Raw genomic sequence first — 27878 nt, forward strand, 5'->3', positions numbered from 1 at the left:
GCTATTGAAAGAATATAGACAGATCTCCCTGACATCTGACCACACCCTACCTAGCCTGCTCATCCTGGGGGCACTTGGGGAAGTCTATTTCAGGGAGTAGGATAGTCTCCCAGTATGTAGCCAACTGTCCTTGGGGCAAAAGTCAATGTGGGATAAAAGGTACAAAACTTTGAATAAATAAATGTTTGACATGTTTTGATTTTTTCTTTTTTTTTTTTTTTTAAGAAAATAGGCATTTAATGGTAGCTTTGATTGTTGAAGCAAATTTGGACAGACATTTTAAAAGCATTCCATTGAAGACATTTAAGTCTTCAAGTAAGACCAGAGCAAAGTTGAGTCATTTGCCTTAAGGCAAATGGTAGAAACCATTGTTATATTTAGGAATTCATCTTCCTTGTTTTCTGACCTGCTATGTCTAATGGGACGTTTTCTAGCCAGTTTGACCCAATGTCTGCTTTTAATAAACAGTAATGGAGCAGAGTGTGGTTAGAATAGTGTGTTGTATATATACCTAAAAATATTGGGGGGGGTTGGCATGGGGAATTCAGAAGTATGGGTCTCACTTAGCCCCCTCTGCCTTCCAGCATTTTGCACAAACACTTGTTTGGTTTTCATATATCCAGTCATGTTACAAGGTAAATTGTGAATGGGTTGAGTTAAAATTTCTTGTTATCTTGGGGTGGACTGGCAGGGCTCTCCCCTTTCGCGTTTCAGAATGTTCTTTTTGAACCTATAAGCAAAAAGGGACAGGGTCAGGGCAAAAAGGTGGCTTTCAAATTATTGGCCGGTAATGAGACTTCACTTGTTTTCTTTATTTGGACTAGTGAACTTTTATCACTCCATGGACTTGGCAAGCTCATCCTACAGCTTTATGCAAAACCCTTTTAATGAAAACATTGTTACATCCACATCTTAGCTCCTTCATCAAGTGAAACCATCCCTCGAACAGCCAGAAGCTTTCTGAGGTTGACTATTCAACAATGCTATATCTCTCTATATATTAGTTCGGGGGGGAAGTAGAGAAAGCCAGTCAGAAGAAAGGTTGCCATGGACCTAGGGATGAAAGAAAGGACTATTGATATCCCCTGGGGTGGGGTGGGGGGTGTCTAGAGATTCAGGGTTGTCAGCTATAAAATTAGAGGGTTGGACTAGATGATCTTATCTAATCCATACATAGTTCTCTTCAGCTCTTAAATTCCACAGCTTTTCCTATGCTCATGAAAAGAGCAGAAATTGTACTGCTTCAAGATTTGTCTCAGTTGGGACAAAATCCCAGATCTTTGAATCGGGGTGACCACAGGGCACTGTTGGGTCTCTTCACTCAGTCATAATACACTGATGTAACACCCTGCCCAGCTTTAGGTGCAGCTCATTGGAACCCTAACCACCCAGTGTTTCACGTTTGGGACATTTGTGCATTTCCTTCCTTCCCTCAAGTCCTCAAAGGCAAGGAAGATAACAATGGGGACTAAATGAACATTTACCATATAGAGGTGGTAGGAACACCATCTCCAATATTGCTCAGACTTAGTACTTCAATAAAGTTGAAAAACTCTGGATGACATTTCATTTGCCTGCTGGGCAAGAAATATTCGGATGGTTATAGGACAACTGTCTGTTTAGATTTGTGAGGGGCACTCACCCAGGGTTCCCAGGGAAGACCTGGCCAGGTCATTGGGGAATTTGAAGGGTTTCACAGCTTCTCATCTTCTCCATTTCTGGGGATTCAGAACAAGGTCAGCTAACATGCAGAACTGGCTAAGTTTTCAAGTTATAAGAGGTTGGGGCTGGTGGGGAGGGAAAAAGTAGGAGAGGTATGTAATAAATGAACCCTGTTAGGTGGGGGTTAGGGAATTACATAATGGGTTGGTTCTCTCTCCCCTCACTTGAATATGAGATAGCCCAGGAAACACAGGCAGACTGCTGACCCTGCAATTATACCTATGACCAAATAGTAGGGTCTGTTTGGGAATGTTTTTCACTAGATCTAGTGGCTTCTAGCCCACAGTAATCTACTTGCCAATAGCATAATCATAGTAACCACTACCATTTGTATGGTACTTTTAAAGTTGGCAAAACACTAAATACCTCATTTGATCTAAGATGGTAGGTGCTATTAACCCCCATTTTACAGATGAAGAAACTGAGGAAGTTAAGTGACAACTCAGATCTTGGCCATAGCTGATCTGGGTCTTCCAGACTCCATTCACTGCACTACAAGTTTGCCTAACTTTGGTGTGGGCTCCATTGCAATTTGATGTTGAACACAGTAGGGGCATAAAAGGCAAGCTGAATTCTGGATGGAATTAGAATTCACTTGGGGAAAGAACAAAATGTTCTTAATCTAGGTCTTCCACTAAAGTTTTCAGGAGCCAGAAACACAGTGGGTTTTCTTGAACCCTCTTAACACCGCAGAAGTGATATTAGACCTGAAGTCGACAAAAGCTTCCTGCATATATGCCCTCCACCTGGGCAGCAGGACTAGCCTTGTCCCCTGAGCACTTGACCATCATGCTCTACAGTAGGTGAGTTTCAGGGATGAGGATACTGCCTGGAAAACAAGTCATGCCAAATGAGGGGTGTTTCCAGGTTCCCCAATTTCATCAATAAATACTCAGTACCCACAAAGTGTGATGACTTAAATAACTACTGGTTAAAGTCTCACCTGTTAAAATGGTGTCAAGTTTGTTGACAACAATTCTGGCATCGTCCGTGTTGAAGCACATTGGAGGTTTAAATTTCAGGACATTTCTTCCAGGTCCATCAGTGCTCAACAAAATACAGGCATCTTTTAGCCTGGAAGAACAAAAAGATACATATCTGAGAAGGCAACCTGTGTTGGAGTTTGCTTCTCTTTCAGAAGATGTTTGGGTGGTACAAAGGCATCAGTCTCTTCTTACATCAACCTGGCTCTGAAATATGGGGGCAAAGGCTACAGAGAATTGAACATTTCAGGTGTCAGCTTCCCATATGGCCTATCCTGAAGCCATGCCAGTGCTGGGCAGAATATTTGTCTTTTGTTCTATTCCCTTGCTGTTAGGGAGGAGAGGGAAGATTGTCCTAGTCCCATGCTCATGCTACCAAATATCCAGTGACCCAGGGTTTTGCACAGTGAGATCCCGTTAATCGATCTTCCTCTGGAGAGGAAGCTCCAGATACTATGTCCAGATCCTGAGGACACTTCACTCAAAGCTTAACGCAGCTAAGGGTTTGTTGGCGAGATTAGATCTCAGTGGCACAATTCCGGGCTCTAAATGTGGCCAGATCTCATACATCCCATAAATCCACAAAAAACTGAAGTGCTTTGGGAGAGGGGTCACCTTCTGGATTGAGGGTGGTTTCAAGTTTTGACCATCACGTGGGAGCCATTTTGTTTAATCAAGAGTGAATGAGTGCAAAGCTAGAAAGAACTTGATTGATTCTGGTGGACTCAACAGAGGTCCCCAGCCTCCTTCAGAGTTGTCTTTTTTTATCACAGGCAACAAACTTAGCAACCAGAATCTACTGAAAGACCTTTGTTGATCACCTACTAGGTGAAAAGGGGCAATCAGATATACTGCTGTAAGGGAACTTAGACCTCACCCCATCTACTCCTGATCTACAGATAAGAAAAGTTAAGTTTCCCCAAAGGTAAAGACTTGTCCAAAAGCCAAGCAACAAGTTAGTGAGAACCCAGACTAAAACTCCACACTTCTGATTCCTAGTCGTGTTTTCTTAACAATCGTGCCTTGCAGTATGAGCCTGGTGACACTAAAGACACCAAAGGGAGTAGGGGAGGGAAGGAGGAGGAAGCAGATGACTCCGAAGGAATCAGATGCTCACATTAACAGTCATCAGGAACATGGTGGGAAGGAAACATGGAGAATACTCTGTAGAACTAAGAGTCAGTCCCCAGAGCCCCTGCATCATTGAGAAAATGGTTTTAACTTGTTCAACAGAAGGGGTTTGGGAAAGAAGTTGGACTGTGGTGATTTCTAGCTCCTACATACAGAGGCCTATAGCTGGGAGGGACCTTAGAGGCCTAGTCCAACCATGTCATTTTACAGTTGAGACTCCAGCCCAGGTTGCTTGAAGTGACCTGCACAGGTAATAGCAGAGCTGGGATTTGAACCCAGGTCCTCTCATTCCAAGGAATTACTCATCACTCCCATGTACTGTGCTATTTCATAAGGCTGATAAGGACATTGATGAATTAATTCCCAAGAGCTAAATAAAGCAGTATGGTGCAATTAGCTGATAGTCAGCTAGACCTGGGCTTGAGTCCCATCTCTAACACATCCTGGCTGTGCGACCCTGAACAAGTCATTGTCCCCCAAACAACTCTTAAAACTGAAACTAAAGAGAAAGTGGGTGTTCTATACTGAGAGAAGAAATTCCTCAGTGGGAGCTACCAGCACCAATAAAATTAGAAATTGAGTAAACTTTTCTCTCCCCCCCCCCTTCTGCCCCCAGCCCTTTTTTTTTTTTTTAAGTCCCAAAGACTGAAAATGTTTATCAGATGCTTTGGGATCTGAGTGAGGTAGGTTTTTGAGAAGGGGTAAAAGCAGTTGTTTCATAGCACAGGGTTCTAAATTGACAGTGTTACAAATGATTACTAATGACTTAATATTTGTCCATTCCAAACTCCTAGGGCCAGGGAAATAAGCATTTTTGAAGAGTGAGAGTTAGTTTTAGGAGCACTGAGAGGGTTCTTCTCATATATATTCTTTCTGTATATTCTTATTTATGTATGTGTAATCTCCCATCAGAATGTGAGCTCCTTGAGGGCAGGGTCAGTTTCTTGTTTGTGTCTGTATCTCCAGAATCTAGCATACAGTAGGTACTTAATAAATGCTTGTTGGTTGGTTATATCAGTTGACTCTGAACATTCAGTTGGATCCCAGTTCAAGTAGGGGATGAAACTTCCCATTGAAAACCCACTAGCCCCAGTCCCAGTCTCTTGGGGATTTGTGTACTCCTGACAGGGACAAGCTCACAGAAGGAGCTCCCACAAACAGCAATTTATAATGGCTTTTAGGTCCTGGCCCTGACTGGTCTTGTACTTCCCTGTGGGGCTCCCACCTTAACCCCCTTGGCCATGGTACACACATACTGAATTTTTTCTCTGGTCCCAAAATTACTTTATGCCTTTATGCCTTTTTCTTTTTAAGCACCCTGCCCTCTAAACTCTTCTTTCATACCTTGAATTTCTCGCAGCAGCAACAGGATGGGAGCTGAGGGACAGAGAAGGATCCTTCCCAATCAGGGACCTCCTCAGTTTTGACAGAGGGACCCTTTGGGTGTGGGAAGATAGGTATTTTAAAATTTTTTCTTTTGTTTTTATACAATTTCATTTCCAACAACTCCTTCCAACAAAGTATACAAAGGGAGGAAAGGTCAAACCTAACCATGAACAACAAGTGCAATATGCCCCACCCATAGTTCCTTCACTTCTTCAAAGAAGGGAAGGAGGTACGTCTTTTCCTCTCTTTGGGGGGGACAAGTTAGTTTATTATAATTACACAAAGTGCAAATGCAAGAAGATATTTGAAAGAGGGAGAAGGAAAAAAACCTACATACCTAGAAACCAAATAGTCAGCTTCTTCTGTTGCTGGTGCCCTTGTTGCCTCATCTTTGATTAGATCCACACCAATGAACAATCCAACCCCCCTGGAAAAAACAGCATTTTACCTGACTTTGAAGGCCTGGCTCCCATCTTCCTTGTTGGAAGATGGAGTATGGAATTCAGTTTACACCTCTTGAAAATTATTAAATAAATTATTTAAGCTTTGTGGTATGTAGAGCTGGAGAAGACAGAGACTATCTAGGCCACCCCCTTCATTTTACAAGTGAGGAACTAAAGCTCAGGGAGGTTGTGACTTGCCCAAGTGTCAGGCAGGCTTTGAACCCAGATCCTCTAGCTCCTGAATACTACGGTAATGACTTTCAGACTCCACTGGCATACCCAGGTCTGTCCCCTAACCCCTAAGAAATGAGGTAGCTAAATAATAGTTATAACCAACAAACATCAGATCCAGTGCCAAGGAACCAGGGGACTTTTCCATCATCCAAATCTCTCTGGTAGAAAGGGAACTTTGGGGTAGGTGAAACCACCAGAAAGAAATAAGCGTGTTTCAAAGAAGAGACAGGAGGCCAGTTCTGTGGTGATAGGAAGATTAGGTAACTGGGTGACTCAGCCTTTGTGTGCTCTGCCTGGGGAGGGGGAGGAGAGTGGCCAGGAGCCGCCAGGGTTGAGGGCCGAACCGTCAGACTAACCTGACATCACCAATGATGGGATGCTTGGTCTTCTGCTGGTTCAGCAGCCCCATGAGGAAGTCTCCTACCAGGGCAGCATGGGCCTGGAGGTGCTCCTTTTCCAGGACGTCCAAGACCGCCAAACCCACTGCACAGGAAACAGGACTTCCCGCAAACTTGAGTCCAAGAGATGGGAGACAGAAATCAGGGCCGACAGCCAACGAGGAAAAGAGGTGGCGAGGGGAAAAGGGAGGGTGTTGAAGGCCGGGGGCAGAGGACAACTTGGAAGAAGGGGTTTGGTTGGCAGGCAGTGTGTAAGATACTTGGAGAAAATTAATCTGTCCTCTTTGAATAAAAATTGGGTTCCAGCAAGGGTCCAATAGGAGATGTTAGAAACCAATTTCCTACTGAACATTTCAAACTGGATGCCAGTCCTCAAGCTCAGCATGGCCAGAACAGGACTCGGTATCTTTTTCCCCTCTTCCAAACTTCCCTAAGGCACCACCATCTTTCCAGTGTGTCCTGGGTTTGTAACCTTGGCACGAGCCTCTTGACATCCCTCATGCCCCTACAAAGCCAACCAGTTTCCAGACCTTGTCGTTTGTGTGACCTCTTCTTTACACTCACATAGCTTCCACCTTAGTGCTGGTCTGCCTCCCCTTTCACTTAGATAACTTCCTACACGACTTCCTTAAGTGAGAGCAGTGACTCAGTGTGATTCGGATCACCTCCAGTGACTTGCCTGTTTCCTTTGGGATAAAATATCAACTCCTCTTGTTAGCTTTTTTTTTTTTTTTTTTTTTTTTAGTAAGGCAATTGGGGTTAAGTGACTTGCCCAAGGTCACACAGCTAGTAAGTGTTAAGTGTCTGAGGCCGGATTTGAACTCAGGTACTCCTGACTTCAGGGCCGGTGCTCTATCCACTGCGCCACCTAGCTGCCCCCTCTCGTTAGCTTTTAAACCCCCTTCACGACCTGGCCCCAGCCTATCTGTCCAGCCTCACTGAATATCAAACTGACTTTCCTGCTGTTCCTCAAACATGATCCTCCACCCCCATCTCCGTGCCTTTGCCCTGGTCAACCCACATGCCTGCCTGTGATTAACTCCCTCCTTATCGCCACCTTCAAGTGTCTACTCAGACCCCACCTTCTGCATGAAGCATTTTTCTATTCCCTCGACTACTAGTGCCCTCCCTCCTGAGCTATCTTGTACTGAACTCTCTTGTATTTATTTAAATTTATTCACTTTATGTTTATGCTGCACCTATTTATATATGTACTTGTCTCCCCATTAGACTGGAAGCTCCTTGTGAGTAGGGATTGTTAATATTCTTTACACTTGTATTCCCCAGAGCTCAGCATAGCACCTGGCATATAGTAGGCGCTTAATAAATATTTGTTGATTGATTGATTGAAAGGTAGGTTGGTCTCTTCAGTCTGTTACAAAGACCTATTTTGTTGTTGTCTAGAATGTCTCAGAATCCACCCCAGCCCCTCCATTCCCATTTCCAGTACCTGGGTCCAAGTCCTCATCCTCTCATGGGTGCATGACCCATGGCTCCCTAGCTGGTTGCCTGTCCCCCAAAATGCTGCCAGACTTACCATCCTGAAACACCACTTTTGGAATAGAAACAGCGCTGGGCAGTGAACAGAGTGTCGGGCTTGGAGCCAGTAGCAAGATTCGGGGCCAAATATTACCCCTGACACGACTACCTGTTTGCCCCTGGGTGAGGCACTTAGCCCTCTCAGCCTCAGTTTTCTCAGCTGCAAAGTGAGTATAATAATAGCACCTACCTCACAACATGGTTGCGAGCATCAATTGAAAAAAAAATGTAAATTGCTTTGTAAACCTTCAAGTGCTATATATAAATGCTGGCTGTTATCGAGGCACTACGTAAATGTGAGGTAGTTTGATGCTTATGATGTCCCAGTTCCCATTCAACCACCAGTGCTAGCCTCCTCCAGGCCCTGGAGAGCCTGCTGTCTTCTCACCCTCCCTCACTGACTGACTGCATTCTCTTACAGCCACTTCTATGGGGAACATGGTCTGAACCCCTGGGACTTTCAGCAAACTGCCAAAACTCCTGCTGGGTCTGTTTTCTCATTTTTTTAAAAAAATGAGAGGTGGAGGGGGCAGCTGGGTGGTGTAGTGGATAAAACCCTGGTCCTGGATTCAGGAGGACCTGAGTTCAAATCTGGCCTCGGACACTTGACACTTATTAGTTGTGTGACCCTGGGCAAGTCACTTAACCCTCATTGCCCCGCAAGGGGAAAATAAAGAGAGATGGATCATCTCTAACATTCCTTTTGGGAGAACCCAAATCCAAGGATCCTCTACACTTCCCATGTGCCCCTCCTTCCCATCCATCTAAGCTCACCCAGGCCCTAAATGCCCACCCCCACCCTGAAGTCGCCTCTATATTTCTAGTACCCCTCCCCAACCTTGTTGAGATTTCCTGACATCATTATTATTAGATTAGGGTCTGTACCACTCCATGGAGCACTTAATCACTCCAGTTGTAGAGTATGAGGCAGTTGGCTCTGACCACAGTGTCTGTGGAGGCAGGGGCTTTTTCCTATCTTCCTCTTTGATCCTCTACAAGGTTTTGATTCAGTGCCAGGTACAGAGCAGGGGCTGAATTACTTAACCCCTGTCACCAGTCCTTGGAATGGCAGGGGACATAAGGATAGATCGCTTTCTTTAAATATTTTACCATTTTACTATTAAAAAAAAAAAAAAATATATATATATATATATATATATGGGGGCAGCTAGGTGGCGCAGTGGATAGAGCACCGGCCCTGGAGTCAGGAGTACCTGAGTTCAAATCCAGCCTCAGACACTTAACACTAGCTGTGTGACCCTGGACAAGTCACTTTACCCCAATTGCCTCACAAGAAGAAAAAATATATGGCTATCACCAAATAGCTCCCTCCTCTTCCTCTCCCCACAACAAATAAGTATAGCTAAACCAAACAAATCAACACATTGGTCTCATTCTGCACCTGTAGTCCACCACCTCTATTAAGGGAGGTGTGCTTTACCTACAGTACAGTGAAGTCCTGTCATGGATCAGAACTCATGCCTTTGGACACGATTTTCCTTTGCATTATTGTGGTCATTGAGTCAATCATTCCTCTGGTTCTGTTCACTTTTTGCTTTGTGCCAATTCATATAAGGCCTCTCAGGGCAGCTAGATGGTGCAGTGGATAAAGCACTGGCCCTGGAGTCAGGAGGACCTGAGTTCAGATCCGACCTCAGACACTTAACACTTACTAGCTGTGTGATCCTGGGCAAGTCACTTAACCCCAATTGCCTAACCAAAAAAAAAAAAAAAATAACCCAAACCAAAAAAAACCATATAAGGCCTCTCATGATTCTCCCCATTCCTTATAGTCATCATTTCTTACCACTCAATAATACTTCGATTCAGTTAATTTCCACAATTTGTTCAGTCATTTAAGCCCTCACTATAACGTTATGCTCAGGGTAAATGCTGTATAGAGGGGTAGCCAAGGTGTACTACTGTGAAGTGGACTAAATCTGAATGGGGGGTGTGGGGGTGGAAATTTGACTTTGTTACCTTAGACAAAAGCACTCCCATAAACTTTTGCCTCAGTTTCCTTCACCTGGCACCTCTGTGACCTTTAGGCAAGTTACCTAGCCTCTTGGGCCTCAGTTTCCTTTTCTGTAAAAAGAGGAAGTTGGACTACATGGCATTTGAAGCCCCTTTCAACTCCTTGGATAGCTCAGCTCCAGTACCTCCATGGAGGGTTGACTCCATGTGTACCCCCTACTCTGACCTCAAACCCAGAAAAATTTAACATTGAAAACTTGTTAATCTTGCCTACAAACCAACTCTTCCCAACCTCCCTATTCCTGCTGTCATCTTTTGTGAACAAGCTCAGAACTTCAGAGTTGCCATGTCGTCAATCACTGCTAATTCTTCACAATATATATATATATATATATATATATATATATATATATATATTTTGGTGAGGCAGTTGGGGTTAAGTGACTTGCCCAGGGTCACACAGCTAGTAAGTGTTAAGTGTCTGAGGCCGGATTTGAACTCAGGTCCTCCTGACTCCAGGGCCGGTGCTCTATCCATTGTGCCACCTAGCTGCCCCCACAATATTTTAATAATTTCTTTTTTCCCCTCTCCATCCCCATGACCACCAACTACTCCAGATAGCCTCTTGCTTCCAATCTTTCCCCCTCCAACTGATGTTGCAAATGTACTGCCTAATTAAGCATCCTAAAAAAAACACTGAGAAACATCATGGGATAGTACAGAAAACCAGGCAGAGAGGGAGTCTGGAGGTCCGAGTTCTAATGTAGGTCTGGGCTCTGCTACTAATTAAAATATGGTCTTAGGTAAGTCATGTAACACCCAACGGGCTCAGGGGTGGGTAGGTGGAGCCCACCCCTGTCCTCACTTTGAGGAGAGGCAGCATGGATGCATGGTAGAAAAAATATTGGACTTGGCAGTCAGAAAGACTGGGGTTCAAATTCCACTTCTGATACTTATAGGGTGTGTGAGCACAGGTAAGTCACCTATCTCCAAGCCTCAGTTTCCTCAACTGCAAAATGAAGGGTCTTTAATTCCAAGTTCCCCTCCAACTTGGAATCTGTGCTCCTCAGCCGAAGTGGGTCAGGGGTTGGCAAACTACAGCCCCACCCACCTGCTGCCTGTGAGCCAAGAGTGGTTTTTATCTTTTAAAATATTTATTACATTTCAAACTGTAAAAACCGCTCTCAGCTCTAGGGCATACAAAAACAGGCCAGATCTGGCCCCTGCAGGCTCTAAAATGCTACAGCTCATTCTCCCAGCCTCAGTGGCTCTCCCCTCTGCCTACAGGGGAGGGAGTTTACCCTCCTTAGCTTAGGGTTCAAAGTCCTACAATTCTGTGGCTCTTAACTTCCTTTTCAATTTTATTTCTAAGCACCTTAGTTTCACGGACACTCAGTTTGTCCAAATGAGGCTCCTTTTGGGGGTTCAGTCATTCATTCATGTCCTATGACAAACCAATACTGTCCATGGGGTTTTCTTGGCAAATGATACGGACTAGCCATTTGCCATTTCCTTCTCCAGTAGATTAAAGCAAACAGAGGTTAAGTGACTTGCCCAGGGACACAGTGCTAGGAAGTGTCTGAGGCTCCTTACCCTACATATCTTAAGCTAAAACCTCCAAGTGTTTGTTGTGACATACCATGCCCTTTCCCCATCTAAATGCTAATTTGGGAGGACTTCGAGCACAGGTCATCCTTTCCTCCTGGAAAGGTCATCCTGAAGACAGAACTCCTGTGTGCCAGGAAGGTCCTAGCGTCCGGGACAGATGCAAAGATAGGAAGGACATGGTGGCTGCCCTCACAGCTTTGAGGACACAAGAGGAGAGAAGATTAATACAGGAATAACTACAATCTAAGACAGAACACCATAAGTGCAGAACAAAGTATTCCCACAGTGCCTGATCCTTCCCCTGAACTCCTGTAGCTTTTATTATCTGGCCGAGGCACTGGACCATTACTCACATATGGCCTGGTGAAACCTACTTCATTCGATTGTTCTTTTTCTCTCCCCTTGTTAACTTTTCAGAGACTACTGATTAATGGCTCGTTTCCCCAGGTGAACTCCTTAAGAGCAGGAGCCCCGTCTTGTACAAAGGTGCTATACACAGGCCTGAGCAGCTCCCACTAAACTAAGTACTGGGTGTTTGCTGGCCCCATCCTAGGATCACAGAGGCTAGGGCTGGAAGGGGCCCTTGGGCCATGTAGGCCAAGGGCCTCATTTTACAGAGGAAGAAAACAGGGCCTGGGGAGGTCAGAGAACTTGCCTGACCTCACATAGATAGTAATCATCAGAGGTGGGTTTCTGAAGCTGGGTCCCTTGTTTCTCTACACCAGAGAGAGCTCTCCCCTCAGCAGGGCTCAGGCATCCCACATGCAGGCCACCCTGGGCCAAAGGGGGCCCACCTGACACCAGGAGGCCACTGGATTATTTTAGCAGCCATGACTTTTACCTAACGAGCCAGCACACACCACATGAGCTGGGAAAGGTCGGCAGCCCATCACTACTCCTGACGGCTGTTAGGTTTCATGCTAGCATGTTTGCAAAGGCGTGATATGGTAGAAAGAGTGCAGGCCTTGGAGTCAGGAGACACCTGGGTTCAAATCCCATCTCTGACTTACTACGTGAGCAAAGTCCTGCTTCTTTTGGGGCCTTGATTTCTTCATCTATTTACTTTTTTTCTTAACCAGACCTACAATTTCATCATTATAGGGAACTTCTAGTGAGGAAATCCCCTCTACATGAAGGTCAACATTTATTTGCTCTACAAATTAGTCTTAATTGAGAGGGTAAACGATTTGCCCAGGCTCACAGAGCCAAGATGTGGCAGAAGTGGGCCTTGAACGCTGGTCTTCCTGACTTCGAGGCCAGCTCTCTGTCCACTACCCTATTCTGCCTTCCTTCTCATCTGTCCCATGTAGATAATAGTACCTGCACTGCCCACCACCAAAGGCTGTTATGAGGACCGCATCTGTAAACCTTAAAGTGTTCTAGAGAGGGAAATTACTATCATGCATGGTAATCATATCAGCAATTCCTGAAGGCCACACACAGAAGAAATGGTGATCATGTGTCTTATTATTGGGGGAAAAAAATTGCTAGGAAATTCCTCCTCTGCCTGGTGTCGTTGGAGCTGAACCAGAGGAACCCTGGCCACCTGCCCTCCCAAGACAGAGCATTCAAGAAGGAAGGGCAGAAGTGAGGCCCAGAGAAAGGAGGGCCTCAGACTCCCAGGAGGGCATTGGACCCCCTGGGATTTCCTTACCGTGTTGAAATACTCGACGCCAGTGCCTGCAAACGCTTCAGCGATGTCCCGGGTTGTGGCCACACAGGCGATGGGGTGGCCATTGCCAATGGGCTTGCCCATGGTGACAATGTCGGGGACGAAGTCGTCCCCCTGCAGCTGGAAGGCCCAGAAGTGCTTGCCTACTCGGCCAAAACCAACTTGAATCTCATCAGCCACAAAAAGCCCTCCAGCCCTTCGGACGTGTCTGCAGAAAAGTAAGGTTGGGGGTGATTTGGTGCTTCCCCTCTGCCCAATTATGGAATAAGGTAATGTGAGAAACCCTGAGAAAAGACTCCAGTTTAGTCCTTTAGGCCATGGAAACGCTATGTGGTCTCTGACAAGGCACCTCCCTCCCCCACCAGGGAGTCACTGTCATGTTGGAAAGATTCAGATTTGGAGTCACCACAGGATCATGGATTTAGCAGGTTCAGGAAGGACCTTAGAGGTCATCTCGTCCAACTGCCTCCTCTTACAGGTGAGGAAACTGAGGATCAGGGAAGCAAAGTGACTTGTTGTAGGCAACAGAGGTCAAATTCAAGCCAAGACTAAATCCAGAATGGTTTCCGCACCACCACATTGCCTCGTAAGCATCAAAAGATTCTGGTACGGGACAGCTAGGTGGCGCAGTGAATAGAGCACCTGCCTTGGAGTCAGGAGTACCTGAGTTCAAATGTGGCCTCAGACACTTAACACTTACTAGCTGTGTGACCCTGGGCAAGTCACTTAACCCCAATTGCCTCACTAAAAAAAAAAAAAAAAGATCCTGGTTCAAATCTTGGCTCTGCTGTTTTATTAGTTGCTCTTTCTTCCAAGGCCTCACTTTGTTCATCTGTTAAATGGCAGGCGTTAGTCTAGATAAGTTTCTTTCTTCCACCCAATCCTGTGATCTCTTTGGGCCTCATTTTCCTGATCTACAAACTGGAGAGGGCCAGGGGTGATAGGTTTCTAAGATTCTTTCCATCCATCTCTGGAGATACATTTTTTAAAAATAGTTTTTTTTATGTAACATTTTAATGATGCTCTTTGTTTTGCACGGCTATGATCTCACCCCCACTTCTGACCTCCCCACCATCTCCAGAATCCTCCCTTTTAAAAACAGATCAGTGGTCAAGTCAAAAAGAGCAAAACCACCAGCTATGTCTGACAACGTATACCTCATCCTGCACCCATAGTACACCACTTCTCTCCTGAGAGTCTTGGAACTGAAGATCTACTTAAGAGTTTTTGACGGACAGCCCTGCTCTAGGCTGGTAATCAAGAATAAGGACCGAGGGATTAAGACTTCCCACATTTGATATCCTCAGTGAGACACAGATGCTCTCATCTACCTCCCACTGTAATTCTGTAGTGACCTACTTACTCCGCTGCCTTCTGGAAATAGCCAGCCGGGGGAATGATCTGGCCTCCCACGCTGGGCAAAGACTCGATAAAAAAGGCCGCTATCTGTGGACAGAGAGAGCGAAGCTAGGTGGCGGCTTTGTTAACAGCCCAGGTACAATGTCAGTACTTTCCCTGGAAGGAGCCCTGGGTGCACAGGCTTAAGGTGGTTCTGTGCCGGTAAAGGGGGGGAAGCGGAGGTCTCATCTTTCTGGGCTGGAGCTCCTCACCCCCTCTCTGTGCCTATGTCCTGCTAGTCTCCCCACTACCCTCTCCCACAGAGCCTCAGGTCCTTAGCCAGTGGTTCAGGGCCAAAGCCATTACCTTCCTGCCTTTCTCCTGCGCACAGTCAATCACCTGCTTCACCTCTGCGGCATAGGCACTGGCTGGCTCTGGGTGGTCTTCCCGGTAGGGCCCTCGGAAGGTATCTGGGAGAGGGACCTGTGCATAGAGAAATGCTCTGGTACATGTAAAGGGCCTCGGGATGGAGGGAGGGACAGGTCCAGACTGTGTCAGTGTAGGGAATTCCAGGTGGGGAAATTCCCTCTCCCAGGGCACGCTGGCCCCTTCTCTGTGATCTGCCGTCTTAGAGAGTGTGCTTTGAGGCATTGGGAAGTTAAGTGACTTACCCAGGATCACACATCCAGTATGTATCAGAGGAGAGACTTGAACGCAGGGCTTTCTAACTCACAAAGCCTGCCCTGAGCTGTTACTATTATCATCATTGCAAGGATATTGGATCGGGGTTACATACCACGTGTACCCACTCGGGCTGTCCTTCCAGACTGCGGAACTTATAAGGGCTTATGTCAATCAGAGAACTCAGGTGCCCGTGGTACGCACTGCAGAGAGAAGGAGGAATCAGCCCTTCCCCGGCCCCTGGGGGACATCCCTCAATAGGAGAGGGGCAGAGCACTCAATCTCCCTTGTATAGCTGCCCCTGCTGACTTCCCCAGGGTTGGCTGCTTCCTCCTGGACTGGGCCTCCTTATATGGCACTGAAGGTTTCCAGAAAAGAGCCCGAGCTGTGCATTAGGAGACCCAGAGAGAACACAGGCTCTGATGCTTCCTGAGCTGCGAGCCTCAGTTTCTGAATTTATAAAACGGGGATACCAATGCTGTGATTCCTCACATGTTCAAAGTGACAGAAATGGATCACCATGATTATTATCACATGCAGTGGGACAGGAGTATACATGAGAGGAATTCTGTCACCTCCCCTGCCCTTCCCAGTCCCTGGGCAGCCCTTCCCTCCCCCCCCCCATAGCAGATCTGGAACATGGTAGGAATAGGGGACCCCACTCCCTTCCCCTCAGGTGCTCCTGTCACCTCGAGTAGACTTTCCTGGCCTAAGGCATTGGAAATCAGGGCAAGACTGTCATCCTTAACTCCCAAGAACAGTCCAGAGCACATGTCTTCCTTCAACTGTGGTAACAATACTAGCAGCTTATTTCCAGCACACTTAACATCATATCTATGGTCCAGAGTTGGGAAGGGCTTTTTTGAAAGTCCTCTAAATCCAAATTCTCCCTCATTTTGTTGATGGGGAGACCCAGGCTCAAAGAGGCTTCTAGGAGATCTTTTAGAAGAATCTGGCACTTACTGGTCAACGACCACCACATCTCGATGTCCGGTGTATTGACGAGCCAGCCTCAGGGCCAGGTCATTGGCTTCAGACCTACAAGAGATGGCGATGACCTCCAAGACTGCTGACCAGCAACTGGGTTTCCTTCCACTGCTGGGCTTCTGTAATATGTATTAAGCACCCACTATGTAGCAGGTACTGTGCTAAATCCCGGGGATACAAAAAGAGGCAAAAGAGCCCCTGCCCCTAAGGAGCTCACGGTCTAACCGGGGAGACATCAAGCAAATGTACAAGATATACAGGAGATATAGGAAATAGTTGTTTGTCCTACATTCTCAAAGACGACTGTGGCATCAGGGGGATGTCATGACTTGCACTGAATTGGATTTAAGTGAGGGAGACTGTGCAGTCACCAGCCTCACTCCTCCAGAGCCATGTGGATCCAGTGGCAAGATATACATCAGGATGACTGGAGACGGTGCCAGATATTTAAGGCAATTGGGGTTAAGTGACTTGCCCAGGGTCACACAGCTACTAAATGTGAGGTGAGATAATAAAGAGAGGGGAGACACTGGAATTAAGAGGGGCTGGGGAAGGCTTCTTGTAGAAGCGGCCGGTCCCCTGCTTGGATTTCCTTTAGTCCTAGCTTCCAAAACCAGGGTGGGTGGAGGAAGAGCCAAGCACAAAGACATCGAGCTCAGAAGGGATGCCTTCCCTTCTTCCAGCCCCAGAGAAGCACCACTAACCAGCCGCCTCCTCCAGGCTGGCTTCAGTTGGACAAAAGTCTATTAAGCCTTTACAGTGATAGTAATTGTGCTAGGCCCAGAGCAGAGCAAGACACAGTCCCTGCCTTCATAGAACTCACAGTCCAATAGGGAGTTAAGACATAAACATAGTTAATTAGAGTATGCAATAATACTTGATAATTAGGTCAGAGAAACTGTTTTTAAAAAGGCAAGATCGGATCATTTCATCCGCAAAGCTGTGCTTTCCATCCACTCCAAAGGACTTCCCATGCACAGGGCATCTGTCACCTCCTGCTGCCACCTTATAGCCTGCTCAGGTGAAGAGACCTCAGACGGGGTTTGCTAGCACACTGGCCCCTGAGGAAAGGCTGCCAGGGGCTGGGCCAGGCATCTCCCATCTGCCCCAAAGCAACCATGCCAGTCCAGGGCAACTTCTACCTCCTTGCTGCCAGCCAAATCACCCAAAATGGGATGTGGAGACCCTCCCACCAGTGCAAAGAAGAACCCTCCCTCTGACTCCTGGTCTCCCATCTCCTGCTGTGCTTGTCCTTTGAGGGTGGAGGAGGGGCACCTTCTACCCAGTAATGAACATTCTCCCACCCGGTCCTACTTTCCGTATCCCGGTGATTCAACTCCTGTGGGTCATTATCCAAACCCCACTCCCCACCTCCCACCACCTGATTCCTCATTCCCATCCAACAGGATCCTCCCACCTCCAAGTTTCAACCCAACTCCAGCCCTTCCTCTGGGCCCTCTGAAATGCCTGTTCTATAAGCAACAAACTTCCCTTTGTCTTAAATCTTCTTCTCCCACCCTTTCTGCCCACTAGCTTTTATTGAAACCTGATGCCTCACCCTTGACACAGCCTGACTGACCACCTTTTCCAGGACTGACTACACCTTCACTCATTCTCCTTGACTCACAGGTTGGGACAGGGGAGTTAGAATACTTGTTCCCACTGCCACTTCCAGATTCCCCCCCCCCCCCATCTCAGTAACCTCTCTTCCTTTGAGATTCATGCCAATTAGTCTAACACCCAATCAAAATCCTGGTAGCTATAGACTGACACTGCCCACCCCGCCCAGGTTACTCCCCTACCTTAATGAGTTCAGAAGCTGGCTCACAACATTTCTCTATTCTCCAACTCATGTCTTCCTACTTGGAGACTTTCACATAGATTTGATTCTCCCTCAAACACTTAAACCACTCAGTTCCTCAATTTACTCATCTCCCATCTCATCTACTCCTCTACCCTACCTCAGCCACACACAAAGATGGTCATCCCCCACAAATGTGCTGCCCCCAAGTTCAAGGATTCTGAAATCCTCTTATCTGACTATGGTTGGTTTTTTCCCCTCTCCTTCTGCCTTCCCTTACAAAGCCCTACTCTTTGTCTGCACCATGACCTCCAATCCCTTGATCCCTCAGTCCTCTCCCAGGCCACCTCCTCTTTTCCCCATCTTTACCCCTTGGGTGAAGCAATTAAACTAAACTGTTTCTTCTCTTGAATCCTTAGCTCCCTCATCATATTGCTGATTATGCCCAGCCAAATTTCATCCTTGGATCACTCCCACCACTCATCTCCTTCATACCTACACACACACACACACACACACACACACACACACACACACACACACACACACACACACACACGCTGAACAAGGATGGAGAAAAATGACCAAACTGTTCTGACTGGATCCACTACAAATTTATGTTATACGACCTCAACTGGGTCCTACTATACATACCTTCCTTACCAACTCACTATTCCCTTCTCCACAGTGGAGTCATCCTCAGCTCCTCCCCATCTCTCACCCCGACATGTCCAGTCTGTTGCCATGGCCTGCTGAATTCACCTTCGCAAATTTCTCAAATATGATCCCTCCTCTCTTGACACCACTAGGCCTTCATCACCTCATACCTCAATTACTGCAGTAGCCTGATGCTGGGTCAGCCTGCTTCGAGTCTTTCCTCCACACCTATACACTCTTCCTCTCCCCCCCAACTCTCTCTCTCTCCCCCACTCTCTTTCTCTCCCCTACTCTCTCCCCCACTCTCTTCCCCGCTCCCTCATTCTCCACTCTCCCCTGACTCTTTCCCCTACTGTCTCTCTCCCCCACTCTCTTTCTCCCCCCTGCTCCACTCTCTCTTCCCCGCCTCCCCCCTCTCCCCTCCCTCCCCTCCAGTGCTCTATTTGGCATTCAGAGCCCTTCATGACTTTACCCCCTCTTACCTTTCCCATTTTCCGACACCTCACTCCAATATGTCCCCTTTTACTCAATGACACTGGTCTCCTGGCTGTTCCACAAAGAAGAAACTCCATCTCTGGGCTCCAGGTATTCTCTCTGGCTGGCCCCTGTGCCCTCCTCCACTCTGACCTCCTCCCTGTCCTCCCTGAAAGTCCCAACCAAAAATCTCACCTTCTCCCAGAAGCCTTTTCCAACCCCTTCCAAAGCCTCGAATGGTCAGGTTTGTTTATCAGGTATGTGGGCTGTTTTGTACACATTCGTTTGCTTGTTATTTCCATCATTAGAAAGTAAACTCCTGGGGGCAGCTAGGTGGTGCAGTGGATAAAGCTCCAGCCCTGGATTCAGTAGGACCTGAGTTCAAATTTGACCTCAGACACTTGGCACTTACTAGCTGTGTGACCTTGGGCGAGTCACTTAACCCCCACTGCCCTGCTCCCCCCCCAAAAAAAAAGATAAGAGAAAGTAAACTCCTTGAGGGCAGGGACTGGGTTTTGCCTCCTTTTGTATCCCCGAGCACTTACTAAATGTAGATTACTAACTAGGGAAAGTTCAGCTCTACAATTCATCAAGTACCTATTAAGCATTGCTCCAGTTTTGGCTTGGCAGGAGTCCAGGAGAACAGGGCTCAGGTCCCACCTCTGACACACCCTGGGCATGTGGTCCTGGGTGAGTCCCAACTTTCCAGGGCTCTGAGTGGTTTTCTGAGATGCCTAAGTTGTGGAGCTATTGCTGTCTGCCTAGGTAAAGGAAGCTTCCCAGGAGAGCTCCTTTATCCATAAGATCCCAGGTTCAGATTAAAAAAAAAATTGTGCCTGGCACTGGGGGCCGTGGCAAAGGCATTGCTGCATGTGGGAATTCCAAGTTCCAGGGGAAAGGAAGCTATTCCAAGGACATGGAATAAGGTGGACAAAGACAAGGGGCAGAAAGCACAGGGCATCTGTAGGGGTCAGAGAGAGTCCAGCTGGGTTAGAGTAACAAGTGTAGAGAGAGTAGGAGTACCAAGCAAGGCTAGAAAGTCAGGGTGACATGTTGGACAAGTCTCAAACTGTTGTTTAGTCATAGCCAACTCTTCATGACCCCCCTACTTGGAGTTTTCTTGGCAAAGATACTGGAGCGGTTTGTATTTCCTTCTCCAGCTCATTTTACAGATGGGGAAACTGAGGCAAACAGGGTGAAGTGACTTGCCCAGGGTCACACAGCTAGCAAGTGTCCAAGGCCAGATTTGAACTTGGGAAGCTGAGTGTTCTTGATTCCAGGCCTGGTACCCTGTGCACTATGGCGCCTTCTGGCCGTCCACTTCCTGTAATACAGAGCCCCGGGCAATCCAGGAACATTCATTAAGCACCTCCAGGATCTGTGCTAAACACTGGAGATACTGAGACAAAAAAAAAAATCATCCCTATCAGGAATGGAGCTTCCTCTCCCCTGGCCTAGTTAACAAGGCATAGCCCTCTCTGCGGGGAAGCGGGGCATCCCTGGTGGCTCAAACACTTACCCCGAGTTCAGGAAGTAGAATACGCAGAGCTCCTTGGGCAGCGTTCTGGACAGCCTCTGCGCGTAATCCACTATGTTGTCATGCAGGAAGCGGCTGTTGGTGTTTAACGCCTGGTTTTGTTTGTGTGCAGCTTGCACCACATGAGGGTGGCAGTGCCCCACTGAAAGGGACCGGAGTGACAGGGTAGAGCTGAGGGGGCCCTGGACGGGGTGAGCTTCCACCTCAATCATGTCACCCTATCCGCCTCCATCGGGTATCCCATCCCTTCCCACCCACGTGGAGAAACAAGCAAACAGAGGTAGAAAGAAGAAGCCTGGATGCCCTTTACCCCAGATGGGGAAAAAATGCTCCACAAAAGAGAGGAGTTGGTGGCAAAATGGATAGAGCACTGGCCCTGGAGTCAGGAAGACTGGAATTCAAATCCTCCCTCAGACAAATGTCTCAAAAAAAAGAGGGGGGAGTCTCAAGACACCAGGAGCATAAGAAACAGGGGATGTGGGGTAGCTAAGGTGGCACAGTGGATAAAGCACTGGCCCTGGATTCAGGAGTACCTGAGTTCAAATCCAGCCTCAGACACTTGACACTTACTAGCTGTGTGACCCTGGGCAAGTCACTTAACCCCCACTGCCCCACAAAAAAAAAAGAAAGAAAGAAACAGGGGACATGGGATGAGTGAGAGCTAAGGGATAAATACTAAAAGTGCACCATGAAAACTGCAGAGAAAAGGTGTTAAATTTGGAGTCAGAAAACCTTGCAAATCCTGTCTGCCCCTTTGGAGGTCATTTAAACCTCTCTGGGCCTTAACTTTCTCATCTGGGAAAGGGAAGGGGTTGAACCAGAAGGTTCTAGGTCTATGATCCCAAGTCAAATCAGGGGCTAAAAAAGGGTCGTTGGCAGGACAGGAGACAAGGGGGCACCACTAGTTCTCCTGCAGCACCCCTGGGGTCCCAGAAGCCCTTGGCTTGTGACCCACTCTCCGGTACCTACCGTGAGCCACGTTGTTGATGCAGTCAATGTACTCAGCTCCCTTCTCATCATACATGTACTGGCCCCGGGCCCGGACAATCTTCACAGGGTCCTCAGAAAAAAAGAGCCTGCAGGAGGAGCTGCAAAGAGACACCACAAAGGGCGCAGGCCCCTTTAGCTACAGCCAGAACGCCTCCTTGTCTCAGGATTCCCAGTTCCCCCGACTTCTTCCCCGGTGCATCTGTATGTGGGCATCTGAGGCCCACAGCTGGATTGCTGGCTCTGGTCTCCTGGGAAGTCCTCCCTGCTGTTCTTCCTCCTCCTATGCTGAATGGGCTCTTCTCTGGGAGCCTGGCAACGCAGGTCTATGAGGGCAGTCCCCCCACCCCTTTTCTGTCTATAGAGTCATCTCAGTTGTCTGGATAGTACTCCAAGCAAATACGACCTTATCAGCCCTGGTTAAAGCACACTTCATTTCTTGTCAAGAACCCATCATTCTTATGTTTTAAGCTGTGGTCCTTAAGGGAACAACATGTATGGTAGGTGGTGCAGCGGACAGAGCGCCAGGCCTGGAGTCAGGAAGACTCCTCTTCCCGAGTTCAAATCTGGCCTCAGATATTTACTAGCTGTGTGACCCTGGGCAAATCACTTAACGCTGCCTCAGTTTCTTAATCTGTAAAAAGAGCTGGAGAGGGAAATAGCAAACCATTCCAATATGTTTGCCAAGAAAATCCCAAATGGGGTCATGGAGAGTCAGACATGACTGAAACAACTGAACAACATAGGAATTCTCATTTACAAATTCAGTTTCTTGTGAGTTTGGTGACCACTACTGGGGAGGCTGATGGAAGGGGGATGGAAGGAGTCAGACCCTTAAACTAAATGGCGCTGCTGGTATGAGAGGACTCAGTCTGAGGAGCCAGCCAGCCAGCCTAGGTTCCAAATCTCCCTGAAGTCAGCAACATCCTTGGAGCAATGGGAAAAAAGCTGGGTCACGCCTCAGACAAGGAGGCTCCCTCCTCTGGATCCGATTCTTCATCTGGAAGGGTCACTGCCCAGTAGGGGAGGGGCACCCTGCTCATCTTCATCCCTGCCCAAAGATACAATGTGATGTAGTGAAAGAGGGCCAGCTTTGGAGTCAGAAGGAGGCTGGGGTCATATGGCAACAGACACGTACCAGCTATGGGATCCAAGGTAAGTCACTTCTGAGTCTCTTTTCCTCATTTGTAAAATGGGGGTAATCACATTCATGCTACCTACTTCACAGGGTCGGTTGTGAAGAGAGCACTGGATAGATCTTAGAGAACTACATAAAGGTGAGTGTTCTGTTTCCTGCAGGAAGAGAGGACCTGGGTTCAAATCCTGAATGGGCTGGGGTGGGGGGTGGGGGGTTAAACCTGATGATCTCTGAGGTCCCTTTGAACTCTAAATCTGTGTAGATCTGACCACAGGGCCCAGTGATTTTTTTTTTTTACCTCAGCCTCCCAACTCTTTGAGGATCAATTAATCAACAAGCATTTATTAAGTACCTACTGATTATCAGGCACTCATAATACAAATATAAGGGTAAGACAATCCCTGGCTTCAAGGAGCTTATATTCTCCAGAGACAATACATGTTGACAGATAAGTAAATATAGGATATGTCTAAAAACAAAAACCAAGCATTTATTAAGCACCAACTGAATGCCAGGTACAAGGCAGTCCCTGGCTTCCAGGAGTTTATATTCTTTAAGGGGATACAGCAGCTTCACAGATAAGTAAATATAGGATATGTTTAAAAACAAACAAACAGGGGCAGCTAGATGGAGCAGTGGATAGACCACCGGCCCAGGAGTCAGGAGTACCCGAGTTCAAATCCTGCCTCAGACACTTAATACTTACTAGCTGTGTGACCCTGTGTGACCCAATTGCCTCACTAAACAACAACAACAAACAAGGAAAGTGTTGGGGGAGATGAGGTGACTGGAACTGCCCAGGAAAGTCTTAGCCGAGTTCTCCCCAAGGGACTAGACAAGCAAAAAGCTTTTCTTCCTCGTGTTTTTTTGGAGTTTTCCAAGAGAAGCTTTTCCTATTCAGATCCCTGGCTGCAGGATTCCCCAAACACCCCATCCTTACACCCTCACCCAGCAGTTCTCCTCCCAGGCCCCAGGAAGGGAGATGGCCCTAGCTGAGGGCAGGCAGCCTCTCCCACAGGTACTGATCACCTTCACTCCCTGCTACCCAGAACCCTCTTACAAACTCCTCCTCCCCCGGACCTTTGGCCCAGTGTTTCCTTCTTACAGGCAGAACAAAAGTGCCCATGGCACGGCGTGGCAGTGGCTTCAAGATGGAAGGGAGGAGAGGCTGACTGTGTCCCAGGCACCAGGCCAAAGACCTTGGAATCTTTGGCTTACTTCTCTTGTGGGGGAGCTGGAGGGGGCTAGCCTGAGACAAAGAATCCCAACCTGCCGTTCCCCCAAGTGTGAGCAGCTACCTGGGCGGGGTGGGGGGGGAGGGGAGGACGGACACAAGCTCCTCTCTGGCAAGGTCAGGGGTCGGGGGTCTGGAAGTCAGGAAAAGGTCTGAAAGGAAGCCTCTGGGGCCTCAAGCTCTGGTGTGTGTGATGCTGAGGGTAAGGGATACAGGGCCACGAGGGGAAAGGTGTTAAGGGCAGGGGCTAGGCATGAGGTCCTCTCCTATATCATCTACCTTTGTAGATGATAGTTGAATGAATATATGAATGAAAGGGGTGGGGGGAGCAGCTGGTAAGGAGGGAGGGAGGAGGACAGTAGGAGTCTGGGAAAGAGAAAACCAGGAAGGTGGGATTAAGGGCAGAGAGGTATAGGGCCAGGAGTGAGTGAAAGTAAGGGGGAAATTTGGAACTCTAAATCTTATGAAAATGAATGTTGAAAACTACCCTTACATGTAACCGGAAAATAAAATAGATGTCTGTTGCTGAAAAAAAAAAAGGTGTAAAAAAAAAAAAAGAAAGTAAGGGGGGCGGAGTTTGGAGCAGGGCACGCATGTGGAAGAAGATGGATGTACGTGTAAGGGGCAGATTTAAGGGGTTGGGGGAGGCTGCGTACATGGGAAACAGATTTGAAGGGTATCTGCATGAAATGGGGGGGGGTGTTTAGTGCCTCCACAAACTGCATTAGGATTTGGAAAAGATGGTGTGGGGAGGTTACCACAAACTGTATATTCCTTGTGGGGAGTTGGGCCAATGCAGGGTTGTGGTAACCGACAGGATTGTGAGAGAAGTTTGGAAGAAGGGGTTGGATGGGAAGAATGGTGTGTGCTGAGGGAGACTGGGATAGGGAAGTGGGTGGGGTGTGTGTGAATTCTGGCATGGGGGATTGGGAGTAGTTTGGCTGGGAGTGGGATAATGTGCCTATAAATGGTAGAGTAGGCTGGTGTGGGAGAGAGGGCAGATGAGGTGACGCTATGTCTACAGTTTGAAGGGAGGGTTAGGATGGTTTGGAGGAGGGGCTACGTGGAGGGTGGGGTTGGGGAAGGAGGTAGGATGGTATCTATGGGGAGATTGGGACTAGGGTCTACATAGGATTATAGAGGAGGGGCTCTGGGGAAAGCTGAGGAGGATGGGGTATGTGGGGAGTTTGGGGGACCTAAGGAGGTAGGGCACACAGGGTGTTTGGGGTAGAAGCTAAAGGGAAAGTGTGTATGAGTCTGTGACAAAGGACTGAAAAGTCCAGGAAGCATAGTGCAGGGAATATGTGGTAAGTATTTGGGGGGTCTGTAAGGGACATTCAAATGTTGGGGGTAGTCTAGGAAAGTGAGAGGGGATGGAGTAAATGAGAATCGGGCCACAGGTGTGAGAGGCCTGGGGAGACAGGGAGCAGCTGTGTTCATAGCATGTGGAACATCTGATAGGGCCTGGGCAGATGGGGACACCACCTTTAGGAAGGTAGCCAGAGAAGGGAAAACTGGATGCTGAAGTGCCTTGAATTTATAGCACAGATAATAGGCTGGAAGATTTGGGAACATTCAGCCTGGCAAGAAGAGCCTTCCCACAGCTGAAGACCACTATTCCTTCCCCTGCCACCCTCTCAATGATTAATGATTATAATATAGTGCCTTAAAGTTTGCTAAGCACTTTACACCTATTAAGTTATTAAATGGGAGTGGGAAGTGGATCTCAGACTTGTTCTGCCTGGTTCCCAGAACAAGGAGCCATGGGTAGAAATGGCAAAGAAACAGACTTGATATGAGGAAAAACACATCTCAAACTCAACATGTCTAAAACCGAGCTCATTATCTTTTCCCCCTAATCTTCCCCTCTTCCAAACTACCCAATTACTGTTGAGGGCACCATCGTATTTATTCTCAGGCTCCCAATTTAAGTGTCATTCTCAATTCCTCACCATCTCTCTCAGCTCTCCCCCCCTCATTCAATCTTTTGCCAAGGCCTGTCGATTTTTACCTTTGGAAAATCTCTTGAATATACCCCCTTCTCTCCTGTGACACTGTCACCACCTTGGTGTAGGCCCTCTTCACCTTCAGGTTGGACCATTTTCATTTATTTATTTAAAAATCTATTTATCTATCATCTATCTATCTCTTTATTTATTCATTTATTTGTCTATTTATCTATCCATTCATTTCTTTTTGCAGGGTAATGAGGATTAAGTCACACAGCTAGTTAAGTGTCAAGTGTCTGAGGCCGGATTTGAACTCAGGTCCTCCTGAATCCAGGGCTGGTGCTTTATTCACTGTGCCACCTAGGTGCCCCCCAGGCTGGATTATTTTGATTGCCTGCTGGTCAGTCTGCCTTCCACAAAGCTCTCCCCACTTTAGTCCATTTTCCAGCCACCAAAGTGACTTTCCCAAAACACAAGTCCAACCATGTCACTTCCTCCTCTTGATCAATAAACTCCATGGGCCCTTATCACCTCCAGGATCAAATATAAAATCCTCTTTTTGGCATTTGAAACACTTTATAATCTGCTCCCCCCCCCCACCTGCCCCATACCTTTCCAGTCTCCTTACACTTTATGCCCCTTCCCCCTGTACTCCTCAATCTAGTGACACTGCCCTCTTCTTGGCTGTTCCAAGAAGACACTCCATCTCCCAACTCTGGGTATTTTCTCTGGTTGTTTCCCATTCCTGGAATGCTCTCTCCCCCTCTCCACCTAATGCCTACTGGCTTCCTTCAAGTCCCTGCTAAAATTCCACCACCTACTGATCACTCTCCATTCTCTGTCGATTATTTCCAATTTATTCTGTATATGGCTCGTTTGTACATAGTTGTTGATACGTCTCCTCCGTTAAAACTGTAAGCTTCTATAGAACAGGGACTGACTTTTACCTATCTTTATATCCTCAACGTTTGGCATAGTGTCTCGTACACAGTAAATGCTTAATAAATGTTTATTGCCTGGTAGACAATCAGCTACCCCGAAATGATGCATGCTGGTTCCAGGAAGAAGTCAGCTTCCCCTCCCCAGACAGCTTCGAGCAAAGGCTAGATGACCACTTGTCTCGTATGCTGTGTAAGGGAATTCCTGTTTATGTTATGCATTGGACCAGAAACTCTGAAGGCTGTCACAACTCTGAGGTTCACGGACCCCTGGTCAGAGATTTTTAACCTTTTTAGTGTCAGGGACCCCTTTGTGCATCTGGTAAGGACCCCTTCTCAGAAGGTTTTTAAATGCATAAAATAAGATGCATGGAATTACAAAGGAAAGCAATTATATTAATAGAATGTTACTAAAACATATCTATTTTTAAAAGTTCAGGGACCACAGGATAAGAATTCCTGTAACTGTGGTCTTGTGACTGCTAGCCCAGTTCTCCTCTCCCTAAGCCTTCAAGTATAGGCAGGGCTGTCACTCAGAGAGGAGAAATTCTGCTTGTTTTGCCTGGTCCCAGAGAGCAGAACTAGGAGGAATGGGCAGAAGTCGAAGAGAGGCAAAATTAGCCTCTCCGTCGAAAAGTTTCCTAACAATTAGAACTGGAACCCGTTGTCTCGTTCTTGGAAGTGTCCAAGCAGCGGCTGGTCGGAATGTTGCAGAAGACATTCTCGTTCAGGCACTGGTGGAGTCTTGGGGTGAATGGAAGGGGAAAGAGGGGGACAGTGGGCTAGGGTCAAGTGTCTTGGCGTGGAAGGTGTCCCGCAAGCTGGGTGCGGGAGCCCACCCTCGCTGACCACGTGGCACCCTGGCCTAGCCTGACCTGACCTCCCCGGCATCCCACTCGAGCTTCTGCAGAGACCAAGTCCTAGGTCCCCAGTGCCCTCTGTGAGCCTTCCTACCCGATAAGCTGCCTCCGCAGGGCCAGGGTCTCCTCCTTGTTGTGCCCCTCCAATGCCATGGCGCCCGGGAAGATCCCTGGAGGAGTGTGCCAGGACCTGGGAGCTGAGCAAAA

General features: G+C 47.5%; 1 protein-coding gene across 1 annotated transcript; it reads right to left on the reverse strand.

The window, feature by feature from the left end:
- Window positions 1-339: 339 nt before the first annotated feature.
- PHYKPL (5-phosphohydroxy-L-lysine phospho-lyase) lies at window positions 340-27878 on the reverse strand. Its single transcript, XM_043986940.1, has 13 exons — window positions 27766-27878; window positions 21535-21653; window positions 20548-20707; window positions 16073-16147; window positions 15225-15312; window positions 14795-14911; window positions 14454-14536; window positions 13073-13298; window positions 6256-6410; window positions 5560-5649; window positions 2666-2796; window positions 1643-1718; window positions 340-730 (listed from the first exon to the last, which is right to left on the reverse strand). Exons 1-12 carry the CDS (start codon window positions 27822-27824, stop codon window positions 1672-1674), a joined length of 1350 nt encoding a protein of 449 aa, XP_043842875.1. The 5' UTR covers window positions 27825-27878; the 3' UTR covers window positions 340-730; window positions 1643-1671.

Source organism: Dromiciops gliroides, chromosome 2 (assembly GCF_019393635.1).
Source record: "Dromiciops gliroides isolate mDroGli1 chromosome 2, mDroGli1.pri, whole genome shotgun sequence".
NCBI classification, from domain to species: domain Eukaryota; kingdom Metazoa; phylum Chordata; class Mammalia; order Microbiotheria; family Microbiotheriidae; genus Dromiciops; species Dromiciops gliroides.

Bases quoted from the DNA above. Each gene is read 5' to 3' on its own strand.
- PHYKPL (XM_043986940.1), bottom strand. From the start codon at position 27,824: ATGGCATTGGAGGGGCACAACAAGGAGGAGACCCTGGCCCTGCGGAGG. The intron at 15,313-16,072 runs GTAAGTGCCAGA...TTCTCTCTGCAG, and splicing joins GATGTGGTGGTCGTTGACCA to TGCGTACCACGGGCACCTGA. The intron at 13,299-14,453 runs GTAAGTAGGTCA...ACTTTTCTGCAG, and splicing joins TATTTCCAGAAGGCAGCGGA to ACACGTCCGAAGGGCTGGAG.